The 17,056-nt window shown below is 36.6% G+C and overlaps 2 protein-coding genes across 6 annotated transcripts in view; both read right to left on the reverse strand.

The window, feature by feature from the left end:
• USP32 (ubiquitin specific peptidase 32) overlaps window positions 1-17,056 on the reverse strand; it is a 333,441-nt gene that overhangs the window by 214,927 nt on the left and 101,458 nt on the right. The gene's annotated exons all lie outside the window — the stretch shown is intronic.
• Window positions 10,412-11,313, reverse strand: LOC119514083 (ragulator complex protein LAMTOR3-like). The gene has a single exon (XM_037809647.1). The coding sequence runs from the start codon at window positions 10,886-10,888 to the stop codon at window positions 10,517-10,519; it is 372 nt and encodes a 123-aa protein (XP_037665575.1). The 5' UTR covers window positions 10,889-11,313; the 3' UTR covers window positions 10,412-10,516.

Raw genomic sequence — 17,056 nt, forward strand, 5'->3', positions numbered from 1 at the left:
ACTTTCTTGGGGTAAAGTAGGAACAGGTTGGAAGTTAAGCAGTTATCTTAGGTTAGTTGTCTTTTTCTTACTCCCTTGTTATGGTCTCTTTGAAATGTTTTTTTATTGTATGTTTTTCTTTTTTTTTTTTTAATTTTTTTTTAATTTTTTTTTAATTTTTTTTTCCATACAGTTGATTTAAAAAGGAAAAAAAGTTAAAAAAAAAAAAAAAAAACCAGCAAGGAAAAAAAGATGTAGTGCCCCCTTGAGGAGCCTGTGGAGAATGCAGGGGTATTGGCCTACCCCACCTCAATGGTTGCTAACATGACCACAGACATAGGGAACTGGTGGTTTGATGGGTTGAGCCCTCTACCGTAGGTTTTACCCTTGGGAAGACAGTTGCTGCAAAGGAGAGGCTAGGCCTCCCTATAATTGTGACTAAGAGCCTCCTCCCAAATGCCTCTTTGTTGCTCATATGTGGCCCTCTCTCTCTACCTAAGCAAACTTGAAAGGTGAAATCACTGCCCTCCCCTCTACGTGGGATCAGACACCCAGGGGAGTGAATCTCCCTGGCAACGTGGAATATGACTCCTACGGAGGAATGTAGACCCAGCATCATGGGACGGAGAACATCTTCTTGACGAAAAGTGGGATGTGAAAGGAAATGAAATAAGCTTCAGTAGCAGAGAGATTCCAAAAGGAGCCGAGAGGTCACTCTGGTGGGCACTCTCACGCACAATTTAGACAACCCTTTTCAGGTTCTAAAGAATTGGGGTAGCTGGTGGTAGATACCTGAAACTATCAAACTACAACCCAGAACCCATGAATCTCAAAGACAATTGTATAAAAATATAGCTTATGAGGGGTGACAATGGGATTGGGAAAACCATAAGGACCACACTCCACTTTGTCTGGTTTATGGATGGATGAATAGAAAAATAGGGGAAGGAAACAAACAAACAGACAAAGGTACCCAGTGTTCTTTTTTACTTCAATTGCTCTTTTTCACTCTAATTATTACTATTATTATTTTTGTGTGTGTGCTAATGAAGGTGTCAGGGATTGATTTAGGTGATGAATGTACAACTATGTAATGGTACTGTGAACAATCGAATGTATGATTTGTTTTGTATGACTGCATGGTATGTGAATATATCTCAATAAAATGAAGATTAAAAAAAAAAAAAAAGACCAAAGGAGGGGATTACAAAGCTAAAGAAAAAAAAAAAAAATACTGTTAAGGAAATGAAAGAACTTGGAGAATATATTTGGAAAATACACATTTGGAAAAGGACTTGTATCCAGGACTCTCGAAATTCAGTAAGATAACGAATAACCCAATTTCAAAATGGGCAAAAGATTGGCACAGACACTCTACCAAAGGAGATATATGGAAATGAGCACATGAAGATTTTCAACATCATCAGTCATTAGAGAAATACAAATTAAAACCACAGTGAGATACCACATCACAATTACTAGAACAGCTTTAAAAAAGACTGCCAATGACAAGTTTTGGCAAGGATGCAGAGCCACTGCAACTTTCACATATTGCTGGTGAGAATGGAAACAGCCCATTTGGAAAACAATTCAGTTATTTCTTATAAAATTAAGTATATTTACTATATTTATAACCCAGAAATTCTACTCCTAGATATTTACCCAAATCAAAGAAAAACTTACGCTGACATGAAAATGAGTATTTATAGCAGCTCTTTTCATTAATATCCTTCTGGTGAATGAAAAAACAACTATGGTATATACATACAATGGAATACTACTCAGCTAAAAAAAAGAGTAAGTATGACAAAATGGATGAGTCACAAATGCATTATGTTAAGTAAAAGATGCCAGATTCAAAAGGCTATATATACTTGGAGGTTTCTGTTTGGGGTGATCAAAAAGTTCTGGAACTAGATAGTAGTGATGGCTACACAAGGTTGTGAATGCACTTAATACCACTGGATTGTACACTTTAAATGGCCAAAATTGCATATGTTTTGTGTATTTTACCACCATTTTTTTTTTTTAAAGAGAGGTTTAATGCAGTATGATTCATTTGTAATACATTCTGGAAAAGGCAAAACTATAGAAGCAGAAAGTAGATGTGGAAGGTTTAACTACAAAGAGAAAGGGGGAATTTTTGTAGATGATGAAACTGTTCTATATCTTGATTGTGGTGGTGGTTTCATAACTATGTATGTGTTATAACTGTCTACTTTAAAAGGGTGATTTTACATAAATTATAAGAAAGAATTTTTAATTCAGTCAGCTCTCATTGCCTCATAAATGGAATTCAATCATCTTTATTTCTATCTACAAGAATAAATGTTTCAAATACAGAAAACTTATCAAATATGAAAAAGGCTTTAAATAGTTTAAAAAAAGCAGTAATAAAAATAAACTGTATTTATAGATGAACTAGATGTGTATTTTGTTTGTTTATGTTATCAGTTGGTATACCTAGCCAACATTAGACAAATACTAGGAACCTAACTCAGTTCTCTAATAAAAATTTCCACAACACTTAAGAAAAACTGAGCTCAAGATTCTGAAATTCTTCTAAATGAATTTCATATTTTTTGTAAGGTGACCAAATAGTTTCTCCAAAAAGTAGTCAAATTTTACTTTTCAACATGGTTAACTAAAAGGAACTTACAGGAAGAAAAGATCTTCATTTTTTTAAAAATCGTCTTTCTTATAAATGGATTTCACATTTTGCAAATACCAGCTTATACTATTTAAATAAGGTAAAGCAGAATCTCTGGTTTTTGGAAGGCATTATACCAAAAAAAGGCAGGACAGGTGTAGTATGATGAGGATTAAATGAACAAATATCCATAAAGTAGTTCAAACAACACGTGGCACATTCATGTATAACTGTCACCTATCCTTATCCTACCTGGTCAACCAGTTAACAAGTCCTAGTATGGAGAAAGGAGTTTCGATTTCTTATCCTGTGTTATTAAAATAATTTACTGGTCTCAGTATTCATATTGCCAGTCAGCAAGAAATTAGTTTCTTTAAGCACTTCTGGATTGAACTGCATCCCCAAAAGAGACATGTTGAACTCCAAACCCCCAGTACCACTGAATGTGACCTTATTTGGAAATACAGTCTTTGCAGATATAGTTAAATTAAGATGAAGTCATACTAAATTTAGGGTGGACCCTAATCCAATATGACTGGGGTCTTTATAACAGGACAAGAACAAACACAAGGGAGAAGACCAAGTGAAGACAGAGATTGGTGCAATCCATCTACAAGCCAAGGAATGCCACGAATTTCCACCTAAAACCAGAAGGGGCAAGGAAGGATTCTCCTTCATAGATTGCAGACTAATGCTCTCCAGAACATGAGCCAATTCCTGTTGTTTTAAGCCACTTAGTTTAGGGTACTTTTCTTACAGCAGCCTTAGAAAACTAACACAACACTACAGTATTTAACCTCAATAAATTCTTAATTTTTTGTAATAATAAAAATGTCTAACATTCAAATGCTCATTATGTGGCATATAACTGCCATAAGTGCTTTACCACTATTAAGCCTTAGGGTAACTCCATGATGGCTGAGGGGATAAGAGCCTAAAAAGATTAAGTAATTTAAGAGATTAAGTCATACATCAATGAAGTGGAGGGGTCAGGATCCAAACCTAGGCAAAGACAGGTTTCTGAAACTGCATTCATAACTACCTGTTACAATTTAACTATATATATTCAATCTAATTTATTGCCTCTAATATTATACGAAAGAAATGACCAGCAAAATGTATCCCAATTCTGTTGAAGATTAAACTAGTAAATTTCAAAACAAACTCAACAATTTACAAATGTTGAATATTTGGCACCCTCTTCCCTCAACATAACTTGATAATCCAGCCCCTTCACTTTTTTTTTTTTTATTTTATTTTGAAATAAATTCAAACTTACAGGAGCAGTGGCCAAAACAATACAAACCCCATACACAGAAATCCAGCATACCCCGACCCCTCTCCCGATACGCTGATCCACCAACTTTAATATCCTGTCACACCACCATTTCTTTCTTTCCCTCCCTCCCTCCCTATCATCCATCATCTACTGCTCTGTCTTCTGAACGTATGACAACAGGCTGCACACATCCTTTAACAAACAATATAATTCACATATATAGTTCCCATGAACAAGAACATTCTTCTATGCATTCCCATTAAGTGCAGCTAAGAAGTTCAAGAAATTCAACATTGATCCAAGGCTTACATTCTATATTTCCTTTTTTTTTTTTTTTCTTGTGTCCCTTTGAGCCTCCTCAGATCCCATCTAGCATCATCCTTGGCATTTAATTGTCATTGTCTATTTAGATTGTCTTATCTTCTTTTTTTCTCCACTTGTGGAAACATATACAACCTAAATCTTCCCATTCCACCCCCTCCCTAGCATTCCATTAGTGGGATTAATCACATTTAGAATGTTGCAATACTATCACCTTCCCACCATCCATTACTAGAAATTTCCCTTCACCCCAAACAGAAACCCTACACTCATTTCTTAACTCCCCATTGCCCCTTCCCCTACTTCTCATAACCCATACTCCACTTTTCATCTCTATGGTCATATTCTCTGGTACTCTCTTTGTGTTTACCGTGGGGCTTAAATTCAACCTCTTAAGTCTATAACAATCTTGTTTTTCTTTGATACCAACTTAACTTCAATAGGACACATAAACTATGTTCCTATACTCCTCCATTCCCCCACCTTTATGTAGTTCTTGTCAAAAATTACATATTTTACATGAGTCCAAAACCACTGATTTATCATTACAGTTTATGTATTTTAGATCCTATAGGAAGTAAACAGTGGAGTTACAAATCAAAAGTACAGTAGTATTGATATTTATATTTACCATGTGATCTTTACTGGAAACCTTTATTTCTTCAAGTGGTTTCAGTCAATTGTTTAGTGTCCCTTCCTTTCAGCCTGCTCAATTCCCTTTAGCATTTCTTATAGGACTGATCTAGTGGTAATGAAGTCCCTCAGCTTTGATTATCCGGGAATGTTTTCATCTCCCCCTAAATTTTACCCCCCAGGTGTTTGTGAATTTTCTAAGTCTCTGATGGTTACTGACTTCTATTTGTATTCCACTGTGGTCAAAGAATGTGCTTTGAATAAATTCCATTTTTTTTTTTAAATTTATTGAGGCTTGTTTTATGTCCCAGCATATGGTCTATTCTGGAGAAAGATCCGTGATCACTAGAGAAAAATGTGTGTCCTGGTGATTTGGGATGTAAGGTTCTATATATGCCTGTTAAAATTCTCTATATCTCTTTCTCCTTTCTTTGTTTCTCTGTCGGTAGCGCTCCCTTCAGTATCTGAAATAGGGCAGGTCTTTTATTGGCAAAATCTCTCAGCATTTGTTTGTCTGTGAAAAATTTAAGCTCTCCCTCGAATTTGAAGGAGAGCTTTGCTGGATAAAGTATTCTTGGTTGGAAATTTTTCTCTCTCAGAATTTTAAATATGTCATGCCACTGCCTTCTCACCTCCATGGTAGCCACTGAGTAGTCACTACTTAGTATTATGCTGTTTCCTTTGTATGTGGTGTATTGCTTTTCTCTTGCTGCTTTCAGAACTTGCTCCTTCTCTTCAGTATTTGACAGTCCGATCAGAATATGTCTTGGAGTGGGTTTATTTGGATTTATTCTATTAAGAGTTTGCTGGGCATTTATGCTTTGTGTATTTATATTGTGTGGAAGGTTTGGGAAGTTTCCCCCAACAATTTCTTTAAATACTCTTCCTAGACCTTTGCATTTCTCTTCCCCTTCTGGGACACCAATGGGTCTTATATTTGAACATTTTATTTTATCTATCTCATCCCTGAGATCCATTTCAATTTTTTCAATTTTTTCCCCATTCTTTCTTTTGTTCTTTCATTTTCTGTTCAATGGTCCTTGAGGACACTGAGTCGTTGTTCAGCTTCCTCTAATCTTGTATTATGAGTATCCAATGTCTTTTTAATTTGGTCAACAGTTTCTTTTATTTCCATAAGACCTTCTATTTTTTTATTTACTCTTGCAATTTCTTCTTTATGCTCTTCTAGGGTCTTCTTTATGTCTTTTATATCCTGTGCCATGCTCTTCTTCGTGTCCGTTATATCCTGTGCCATGATCTCATTGCTTGACTTTAGTTCTCTGATTAACTGCACCAAGTACTGTGTCTCTTCTGATGTTTTGATTTGGGTGTTTGGGTTTGGGTTCTCCATATCATCTGGTTTTATCGTATGCTTTAAGATTTTCTGTTGTTTTTGACCTCTTGGCATTTGCTTTACTTGATACGGTTCTTTCAGGGTCTATAAAATACCAATCTCTAATTTGTCAGAGCTACAGCTTGGTGGCGTACACTTTCTCTAACTAACCAGCAGATGGCGTCCACAAGTCACCTATTCCCCTCAAGTCAGTTCTCCCCAGCTTTGTCTTTGTGGTGTGTGGGGGTCTGATTCTTGTGGGGTTCAACTGGTGCACCAAGTTTGGATGTGTTGTTGGTGCTGTCTGTCCTGAATGAGGGGCGTGTGTCTGAGAGATTAGGGAGGCAGGGCAGCTTTAATAATCAAACCTCCTAGGTGTTCCCAGAGATTTCAGGCTGCTGCAAGAGTCCAAGCCTTCACCTCAGTCCCGCCACAGATCATCTCTGCCCCTGACCCACAAGTCCCTGGCACTGGCGTATGGTCCCTGGGATTTCCGAGCGGGTCCCCCTTCTCAGCCGTGCTCTTCCAGGACCCCTGCCGAGGGAAGGCTATGCCACGTCACAAGTGTGCACCAGCCTCCAGGGAAGCCCTGGGCCACCGGGCCATGCAGGGGCGTTCCCAGCCTGCTGTAAAGATGGTTGAATGGGGCATGTTAATTTCTTCCTCTTCACACAGCTCCGCCTTCCCAGCTCCGGAACAATCAGCTGTGGGTGCCCTAAAGGCCACTGCCCACGGCCGATATTGTGGCATGTGAGCAGTGCTGCGGGAATCACTCCCCATCACACTGGGTTTCTTGGCGTGGCTCTGGGCTCTGGGTCTGGCCCCGGGTGGCAGCGTCCCCACCCCGCCAGGGAGGTGGTTTCAAGGGGTACGGTTTCTTTCTCCTTTTGGCTCCCCTCTGCCCTCCTGGCCCCGAGACAATCAGCAACAGGTGTGGGTAGGGCTATCCTCCACGCCAGACACTGAGGCGTTGGGAGAGCCCACTCCTGCCGTGCTTCACTACGTGGTTCTCACCATTGCATCCACAGTCAGTCCCAGGTTTTTTGTTTGTTTGTTTGTTTTTAAAAAGAATTAGTCCATCTCCAAATGCCAACCCACGGTTTCCCCACACTGCAGAGCAGCCACCAGACTTTCAGCCGGCTCACTCACTCATTTCAGAATGCAGACGCCCGGTTTCACCAAATGCATGCTCCCTGTGGATTTAGCATACATTGTCTGGCTGGTGCATCGCTGGAATTGGTGTTCTGGGTCACTTTCTGGCTTTTAGCTAGTATTTTTCACGGAGGTGTTTTTTTGCCGTCTTACCTAGCCACCATCTTGGGTTCTCTGCCCCTTCATTTTTGACCATTTCACTGGCTTTAATACAAAGAGAATAAAGAAGTAAGGGTAAAATTAACCAAGAAATTTTGGGTAAGGCATGTGTTTCACGTTTGCTAAAGGGGCCAGAATGCAATACACCAGCAATGGGTTGGTTTTTACAATGGGGATTTATTAGTTTACAAATTTACAGCTCTAAGGCCATGAAAATGTCCAAATTAGGGCACCAATAGGAAGAAAGGCCACTAGCATCCAGGGTTCCTATGTCAGATAGCAAGGCACACGGCCGGTGTCTGCTGGTCCTTATCTCCTGGGTTTCGTTGCTTTCAGCTCCTGGCCTCAGTGGTTCTCTCAGTCCTGTGGGGGCTTTCCTCTCAGCTTTTCTGGGTGTTTCTGTCTCTTATCCTCTCATAAAGGACTCCAGTAAAAGGATTAAGACCCATCTTGAATGAGATGGGTTACATCTCAATCAAAAGAATCTAACCAAAAGCACTTACCCACAACAGGTCTATACCTACAGGGATGAATTAAAAGAACATGGCCTTTACTGGGGTACATAACAGCTTCAAACCAGCACAGCATGACTTTCAGTTTTGCAACTATTTGTGGAAAATAGCAGATTTTGTTTGGAATAAATTTAATTGGATAATGGAATACAGTGGCACCTCACTACCACTCCCAGAATAGAAGAGCAGTACCATCTATAAAGACCTAATTTAAAAACTAATATGAAAGATGAGAAAAGGAAGCCCAGGAAAACTGTCATATTTCCTGAATTATAAGATGGACATATTTTCCACCATTCATCAAAATTCCAGAAATCATCATACATCTAATACATCTAATGCGTAATATCCACCACCACCACCACCTCCCCCAGAAAAGCTATTTTAAATCAGTGGTCACCTTCCAAGGGTCAGTGCTTTAATATTTAGGCAGTATTAACTGTCATACTCATTATTGCTCAGCAAGTTTGTTTTTAGTGTTGAAAAAAGAGAAGAGATGTACAAAGGAGAACAAGAATATTTTGATGTAACTTTTTAATCTATATTTAATAAACGTTAACTATTATAAACTTGTAAGATCTTTGTTTATATCACTGTAATAATTTCAGCTATTAAAAAATTAAGAACAAAAACAAAGAAAACTTCTAGGATGTTTTCTTAAACATTTGGTAGATATGAATATCCAGACTGAGACTTGACACACTGTTATACTAACATATAAAAACAATGCCTATGGTAATGATCTCACTAACATCCTTTCAGATGATGATATCATCCCAGTAAATAATGTGCTTAATTCAGAAGAGAGGGAAATTAGCCTGTACTTTCAAAGAGAAAGACCTATACTATAATATAATCTATATTATATTACATAGATTATATAATACCTCTTGCTATATAATTAAAAGCTCAAAAAAAGGCAGACGTGTGTAGGTCTTCAGAGCTTAGAAAAGGTGTGGTGTCAGGTTTCAGGGACTCCAGTGTGGTCCTGATCCTTCTCCTTCCACAGGGTATGGTGTAAAATGTAATTCACTATTTGTATGAAGTAGGAAGTGATACATACTGTTTCATATCATGGTGTGTGAAGTCACAGAGACCTGGATTTGAAGCCAGTCTTGACTAATTTACCAGATGTTTGGTTGTGGGCAAATCATCTAACTTTTTGAGCCTTAATTTCATTCCATTACATGAAGGTTGAGGCTCTGCTCCACATGTCTTCTCATTCTAGAACCCAAGCTGAAGAGCAGCCCCTGTGTGGGCCATGCTGTTCTCATGGCAGGCGGCAGATGCCAGAGCTTGAATACACTCTATTAATCAGAATTAATTCAGCATTGATGAGCTTATGACTTTTCATTCAGAAAATATTTTTCCTGAGTAAATCTATTATACTTATTTAACTAGCCTACAGAGCCATAATGTATTCCAATTTTCATTTTCATTTTACATAGTTTTATATGGTTTTCATGAGGACCAATATTTCTCCATTTAAATTTTTAATGATGAGTGCTTCCTTAGTTTTGCCCATATCAAAAATCTTCTGTGCTATTTCTGTGGATGTTATTTCTACCAAATCAAATTCTCCAAATTTCTCAGGTCAAAATTGGCAAACATAAATTTAGTAATGAAGAACTGATTTTTTGTGAATGTCTAGGCAATAACATACTTTTACTCTGTGCTATTTTACTTAAAGTGCTGTAAGATTTATTTATTTTTTTTTACTCTTAAAAATACTATCTTACTTATACTCACATATGAAAAAAATGGTTGTATTATCATGTTTACATACATACCAATATTGGAAACAGAGTTCAATAACAAATCACATCTAAATTTTATAAAGAACACACAAATATTAAAACAATGTTTGGTTATAGTTAGCAGAATGGGGGAAAAACCCATTAGATATAATTTGCATTTTAGTTAAAGAGCAGCACCCTCTGAGAAGACTCAAATAGTTAATAATATTCATTTATACTGTGAAATAATATATACATAGGGAAGTTTGTAATTGTACTGATTTTATTTCTTCTGCTAAGTCATTTTATCTTCTTTACATTCAAATAAAACTAAATATGAAGAAAAATATGTCCTCATTATTATCCATATTAAAAGGGTCTGCTTCACTCTAAAGGGCTGGGAGTATTATTAGACAACAGGGAGCATGTAATGGTTCAAGTAGACCAATGTACCACTTTGATTCTGATCCACTGAAGAGAATCTTATTCATATTTGGTGACTGAACTAACTACATGGGAGCTGAGATAGACTGAACCATTTCTCAAGTGTCCTCAGATCTCACTAAATAAGAAAAGAATCTACACAAGGAAATACAATAATCTGTCCAGAAATTATATCTATATGCTCTTTCTTAGTATAAGATGGAAAAGGGGCTCTTTCATGAGTATATGGATACAAGTATTATTGTGGTGTTAAGATTGCTGGATTGATACTATATCTGGTATAATGAAGATAAGGTACATATTGAATCCACTGTCAGATTAAGAAACTTCGACAACTTGTCTCAGTTCTTCAAATAATGGAGCAAGTTCCTTTTCTAGGCTGACAATTAGTTCGGTGTTGGCACCGCTGCTGGCTATGAAACTCACCACCAAAGGTAAATGATTGAATTGAATCACCTGGTAGCTGTTACAGTACCAGATAATACTTTTGTTTTTTGAAAGACCAAGTTTGCTACCTTGGTCTGTTGCAAGGGCAAAAGTAGTTAAGAAACCAGTTCTTTTATACTCTGGGACATTATCATTGACCAATTTAGTAACAGGTACTCCATCTCTATCTGATACAACAATAGCATGGGGCCCTTCAAAACTTGGTAATTTTTTCCACAGGAATTGATATAGGTCATCTGCCATGATGAAGCCCTTTCCCCTGCAGGATCAATCTCCACACCTGGATTTCTGTTCCGGAGGCGGCCCAGGTTTTTCCAGCTGTCACTTCAGGAACTGCTTCAAAAACCCATAACATTTATTCTTAATTTTATATGTATCTCTACAAGATACTCACTTTTAAAACATAACCATAATACAATCACCCCACTAAAGAAATGTGACAAAAATTCCTTAGTATCATCAAATATCTAGTCAGTATTCAAATTTCCCCAATTGTTACCTCATCTTTTTCCAATTTGCTTTGGAAAAACAATTTATTCTTTTTTTTTTACTCTTTAAATCAGGATCTAAAATATATTATAATTGGTTAAGTCTCTTAAGTCTCTCTTAATCTGCAGGTTCTCTTCCTCCCTTCCCCTCATCTACCTTACAATTTATTTGCTGAAGAAACCAAGATGTTTGCCCTGCAGAGTTCCCAAAACCTTCATTTAGATGACTGTATCTTCTGCCCTCTATATTTCCTGTGAATTGGTAGTTGGATCCAGAGAATTGACTAAATTTTCTAATATGGAAGTGCCATAAGAATTGACACTGCCTGTAAACCGAACCAGCACATAAAGGAGTTATCATGGAGTGTCACCCTACTCCAGCAACAGAAATTTATGAGTGAGAAATAACCTTATGTTGCTTCAAACTATTTGGGGGGGGGGGGGGGGTGCTTGTTGTTTTAAAAGCATAACCTATCTTGATGGCTGAGAGTTGAAAAAGAAAAAGAAATAAAAATTATAAAGGCAAAAAATGTATTTTTATCCCAAAGAACCTGATGTCACTAACCTATGTACCTAAAAATTATCTCTAGGTAATAACAGACACAAAACATGCACATGCAAAATGAGCCATGCTGTATGTTGGTGAAGTGCAAAGAATAGCTCTAGCACACCAAAAGACCCACAGTGTATACACTATGAAAACATCTGGTACTCACTTACTCAAAACCTATTTAATACCCACTAAATTTCCAAATATTTTAATTTTAAATGCAAACTCTGTTCATACACACAAAGGATTTTCCTTTTACATTTAAAAGGTATTTTTGCTTGTACTACTGTCCCTGCAAAGAAGAGACCATTAAAATAAAATATTCGTTTTAATGGATTCTTAAAAAGTCCATTAAATGTTTTAATGGGCTTTTAAAGAGTTTTCCCAGGAGAAGCTAAGAGAGAGGACCCCCGGCACTTAAAAGAGAAATACCCTGGGAGAACAAACAAGGATGCACAGGAGCTGACAGAAAGGAGTTAAGTGAAACCAGAGACATTTCAGAGAACTCCATTTTGAAATGCAACCTGGGAGCAAAGGAACAGCAAGCAGATGCCAGCCATGTGCCTTCCCAGCTGACAGAGGTGTTCTGGATGTCATCAGCTTTTCTTCAGTGAACGTATTTTCTTGTTGAAGCCTTAGTTTTGACACTTTTGAGACCTTAGGACTGTAAATTTGTAACCAAATAAACCCCCTTTATAAAAGTCAATCCATTTCTGATATTTTGCGTAACAGCAGCATTAGCAAACTGGAACAGGGTGAACCACCAAAAAAAAAAAATATTCACGGAATTTATGAAACCCTGCATCTCTTTCAAGTTGATTTGCCACAACAACTTATAAATCCAATACTTCATAAGATACAAAAAAAATTATCACTGTAAGAGAAGTGTCAGACAGAGAAGGATGTTTGAGTGAAAAATTAACCACTTCATAAATAATTATTAATGAAATACAGGGACTAAGATGAATATTCATATAATAAATATTAGTATAATAAAAAGCTGTTGTGGGAGCCCCAGGCCCAGGGCCTTCCCCAAGTGCCTCAAAGACTGCATACCGCAGCTTGCTTGACCTAGGACAGTTAAGGCTTGACCTACTCTCCTTGTAAAATCAGGCCTCTGGTGCTAAATGTAATCTATAGCTTGCCTCCCTCCTGAAACTCCTCGATCTACAAGATAATTTATAATCCTCCCCTCTTCCCTGTTGACTACAATTGATCCCTCCCTATGTCACAAGACCCCTGTTCCTCTCATACGCATTTGAGTGTCTTTGTCCTAACCCTTATAAACCATTCCCTGGCACCCCCTGCTTTTGCGAAGTACCTTACACACCAAGCTCTGAACCCGCAGCCATTCAGAGTAGCTGACCTCCCATCCTATAGGTAAGCCCCCAAAATAAAAGCTCATGTCTCAGAACATGTCCCGTGCTTTCTTTAGTCCTTCAGCTGCAAAAGCCTTCTTGGGCTTGACAGCTGTTATTGAAGGAATAAAGCCAGATTATTTATAAAATGTCTAGCAAATGTTGAAGGTCATAAATAATAATTTTTATTTATTTTAATAATATTTTTAATTTTCCCCCAAAATTTACACACAAGGCATAAGAAAAATTACTACAAAGCTATTAAATATCAAAGGCAAGGTTTTTAAGAATAACCACATGCATAAAGTATATGTCACGGATTGTTTAAAGTGATAAAAAAGACACTACTAACACAAACTGTAATGAAGTGGTAATCTAATTACAACCTGAATTTCCACTTCAAAGTCTGATTTTACATTCCATGGGTACATTAAGTAGGTATGTGGTAGCCTTCACAATGCCTAGCATACTGTGTTTTCAATAAAGACTTACACAGTATTTAAGTCAAAAACATGTACTAATTTCAAATCTTAACTGAAGAAGTATCAAGAAAAGTCACACAAAAGCCTTAACTATAGAACCAAATAAAGCTCAAAGGTGTAAAGTATTAATTATGAATAAGTTCAATTATACAGAGATCATTTTAAAGGTTCTCTTGGTATTGTGTTGGTATTTTGTAGAAAAAGCACAGATTATGAAAGCAAACCACTTAACAGCACTGATCTTAGTTTTACTGTCTGTAAAACAAGGATGATAATATACTAGAGAGTATTTATGGAGATTAAATGTAGTAACATCTGTAAAGTCCATAGCCTAGTGCCTAGTACTAAATAAATGCAAGTTTCTAACCAACCATGAAGAAATCTTTCCATTTTCTAGTTCAATAAGAATGAATTTTCTTCATAGTCTTACATAGGAAATAGAGAGAATTCTGTATCATTACCCTAAACGAAATCAAGTTCTTTCTAGAGACTAGGCTGGATAAAGCTGGCACAACATCACTTTTCTAGGCCAGTTTCCTTAACTGTAAAATGGAATTAGTTTAAATTAAATAACATTTAAAGAAGGGATCCTTCTGAATATGTACATTATGCCATTTTATACATTTAAAGCATGCAGAGTAGCAATGCTTAAGAGCACTGACTCTGAAGCCAAACTGCTTAGGTTCAAATCTAAGCCCTTCTACCTATCAGCTGTGTGACCTTGAGCAAATTACTTAACCTCTTTGTTCTTCAATTTCCATGTCGATTAAATGGGGCTATTGAGAGATTTAAAAAGTAAATATATAAAAAGCACTTAGAAGAAAAGCTGACATAACAAGTACTATATAACTGTTAGCTATTACTGTTATTATTTAAAATGATACTATATATTTTTCAGGGATTAATACATATGTAGTAAAAATAAAATAATACACATGACAATGATAAAATCAGGATAGTAATTCATGCTAATGGTGGAGTCACTGGAGAGAAGTACATGGGGGCTTCAATTATAATTGCAATGTTTTATTTCTTAGCCCAGAAGGTGGGTACCAGGTTATATTTTTCCCTATGTTTTAGGGTGTCTGAAACATTTCTTAATTAAAAAAAAGATATTTGAAAATATAGCAACCTATGATTCTTTTAACACCTCTCTTTCATTTTAGATTTACATTCCCCAACTGGCTAACATGTGCTCCCTACACATCTAGTGTGGTGTAAAAAGATCACATCAGACAAATACTTGTGTTGTCTTTCTCAAAGAACAAGCCCAACGTATAGATTAACATATTAAATACAACCAAAAAACAGTGTGAATGTGTCTTTATTTAATCAAAGTTAAAAGAAATACCCAAAAGAATAAATGATTAGACATAACAGAGTATCCAAATCAAATTTCCTGTAAAGATTTTCTCCTTATTTGTCCTTAAAGGCAGAATAAATAACATCTAGTAATCAATGGGGGGGTGGGTGGGTGGGGTCCTCTTAGAAACTAGATTGCTCCTGGGTATTTAGCTCTTTAACAGTTGATTATATAACCAATATTAAAAGTCTCATCTATGTAAAATCAAACATACCATCACTCAGTATTAGGAAAGGCAGTCAAATTGTTTACGATACTCCAAGCTTCACTAGATAATCACCAAAATCAAAAGGTATCATTGGCTCAGCCTATATTCCTAGGCTGATAATGAGTGTGAGTGTATGCACATGTGTGTGTGTTTAAACAACACAACATAATTTTTGTTTTGTTGTATTTTTTTAGTTTCAAAAAAGCACCAATAACACGATTGTGATACACAGAATAGTCATAACAGCAGAGAGAATAAACTCACCCCAACCCTCTTGATCTCTTATAAAGCATGATCTTCAGAGAGATGCTTTTCTAAAACATATAGTAATTTTCCAAGTTCACAATTATATATAGGCTAAATGGGAGTTTCCAATACTACTCAAAGATGGATTCTTATATAATTAAAATGTTTAAAGAAAAATATTTAGAACATCTGTGCCCTTTCCTTGGCCATTAAAACAAGTAAGATTTATTTTTAGACTTAGCTAGGTTACATACAGAGGTTGTAATTTGATTGGGCAACCACAGCCTCAGAACATGTTTCATAACTTCTGCATGTACATCATGATGAGAGCCATATTACTTAACAGCAAAATATTTACAAGATTTATATTTAAAGTTCATTAGAGGGAGGATGGAGTATTGAAATACACATATAATAGTTGGTCTTGTTTTACCAGTTATGTTTCTAAATAAATGATGTAGCAAGAGAGAAGTATGCAAATGGCAAAGAACTGGTTACATGGATATGCTATTTAATTTGATGAATCACTTTTCTGAAAAAGTAAGTTTAGTCAATCATTTCCATGCCCAAAATTACTAACTAGCATCTAATAGCCATGTCTTTCAAAATTTTTTTCTGAATGTACTCTTTTATTCAGAAAGAAAAGATAAGCATTTTCTTAGTTTTCAAATATAAAGCAGAAGCAGATCCTACAAAGAAAGTGACTCCTTTTAGGCCTGACCTATCATGCAAGCTCACTCATCCAATCCAAGTTTGCCATCTCATGGAATGACCTAGAAAACTCAAAGACTGACTACAGAGCAAAGTCAAAAGAAACCTAATCCAAAGGCAGCCCTTACAATAACTGATGAGTAGTTCTAGTTATTAAGATGCAAAACAATCATTCCCATCTTACAAACAGACTATACTTCTATAGTTTGTTGAAAATGATGTTTAAAATACAGAATGCATTTTCCTTCATAATTAATGATCAGATTTCTCTGGCTAACTCACAGAATTCTAACTAAATTATAATGTGGCTGAAATACTGACTAGTTAACAACAATAACTATAAAAGGACTTTAAAAGCATACTATTGCAAATATATGTATTTCATCTGTATTATAAACTAAACAAACTTGGGGGCTAGCATGGAAATGCAACCATCATTTACAGAACATTGTTTCTAAGGAGAAATGTCTGCATCATGTGGTGAAAAGGTAATAAAAAGACAACATGATTATCTCTCTGCCCATCTTCCCTTCCTCTCCTGGTTCTGCCCAGCCTCCACTGTCAGGATCACTGGGCTGAGAAAGATAACCTACAGAAACAGAGTTCTGGGTAGGGGCAGGAGACCTTATCCGGTCCCTACATCCTAGAAGTGCCCTTGATTATATATCTGCCTATAATCACATTTCCGGAACATGGAGCACTATTCCTCCACAATTTTACTTCCCAAGAGTGGATAAATCAAGCAGGCTAGAAACATATTTGACTACCCTTTGTCCATTTCTCCCCCTCTTTTCTAGGAATCCAGTTCAAGTCAAGAAGAAATGAACAGTTGGGCATAGGGAGCATGCTTTCTGAGCATACACAAATTGGCTACTGCAATATACCTGGAGGAAAGTAAACAGAGTAACCAGAAATGCTAGTGAGATGCTATCACGTGCAGATTGTGCTTTGGGGATACCTTTAATAGGATGTGGACTCTAAAATGCTATTTTGGAAAATGGTGAT

Source organism: Choloepus didactylus, chromosome 18, assembly GCF_015220235.1.
Source record: "Choloepus didactylus isolate mChoDid1 chromosome 18, mChoDid1.pri, whole genome shotgun sequence".
Lineage (NCBI taxonomy): Eukaryota > Metazoa > Chordata > Mammalia > Pilosa > Megalonychidae > Choloepus > Choloepus didactylus.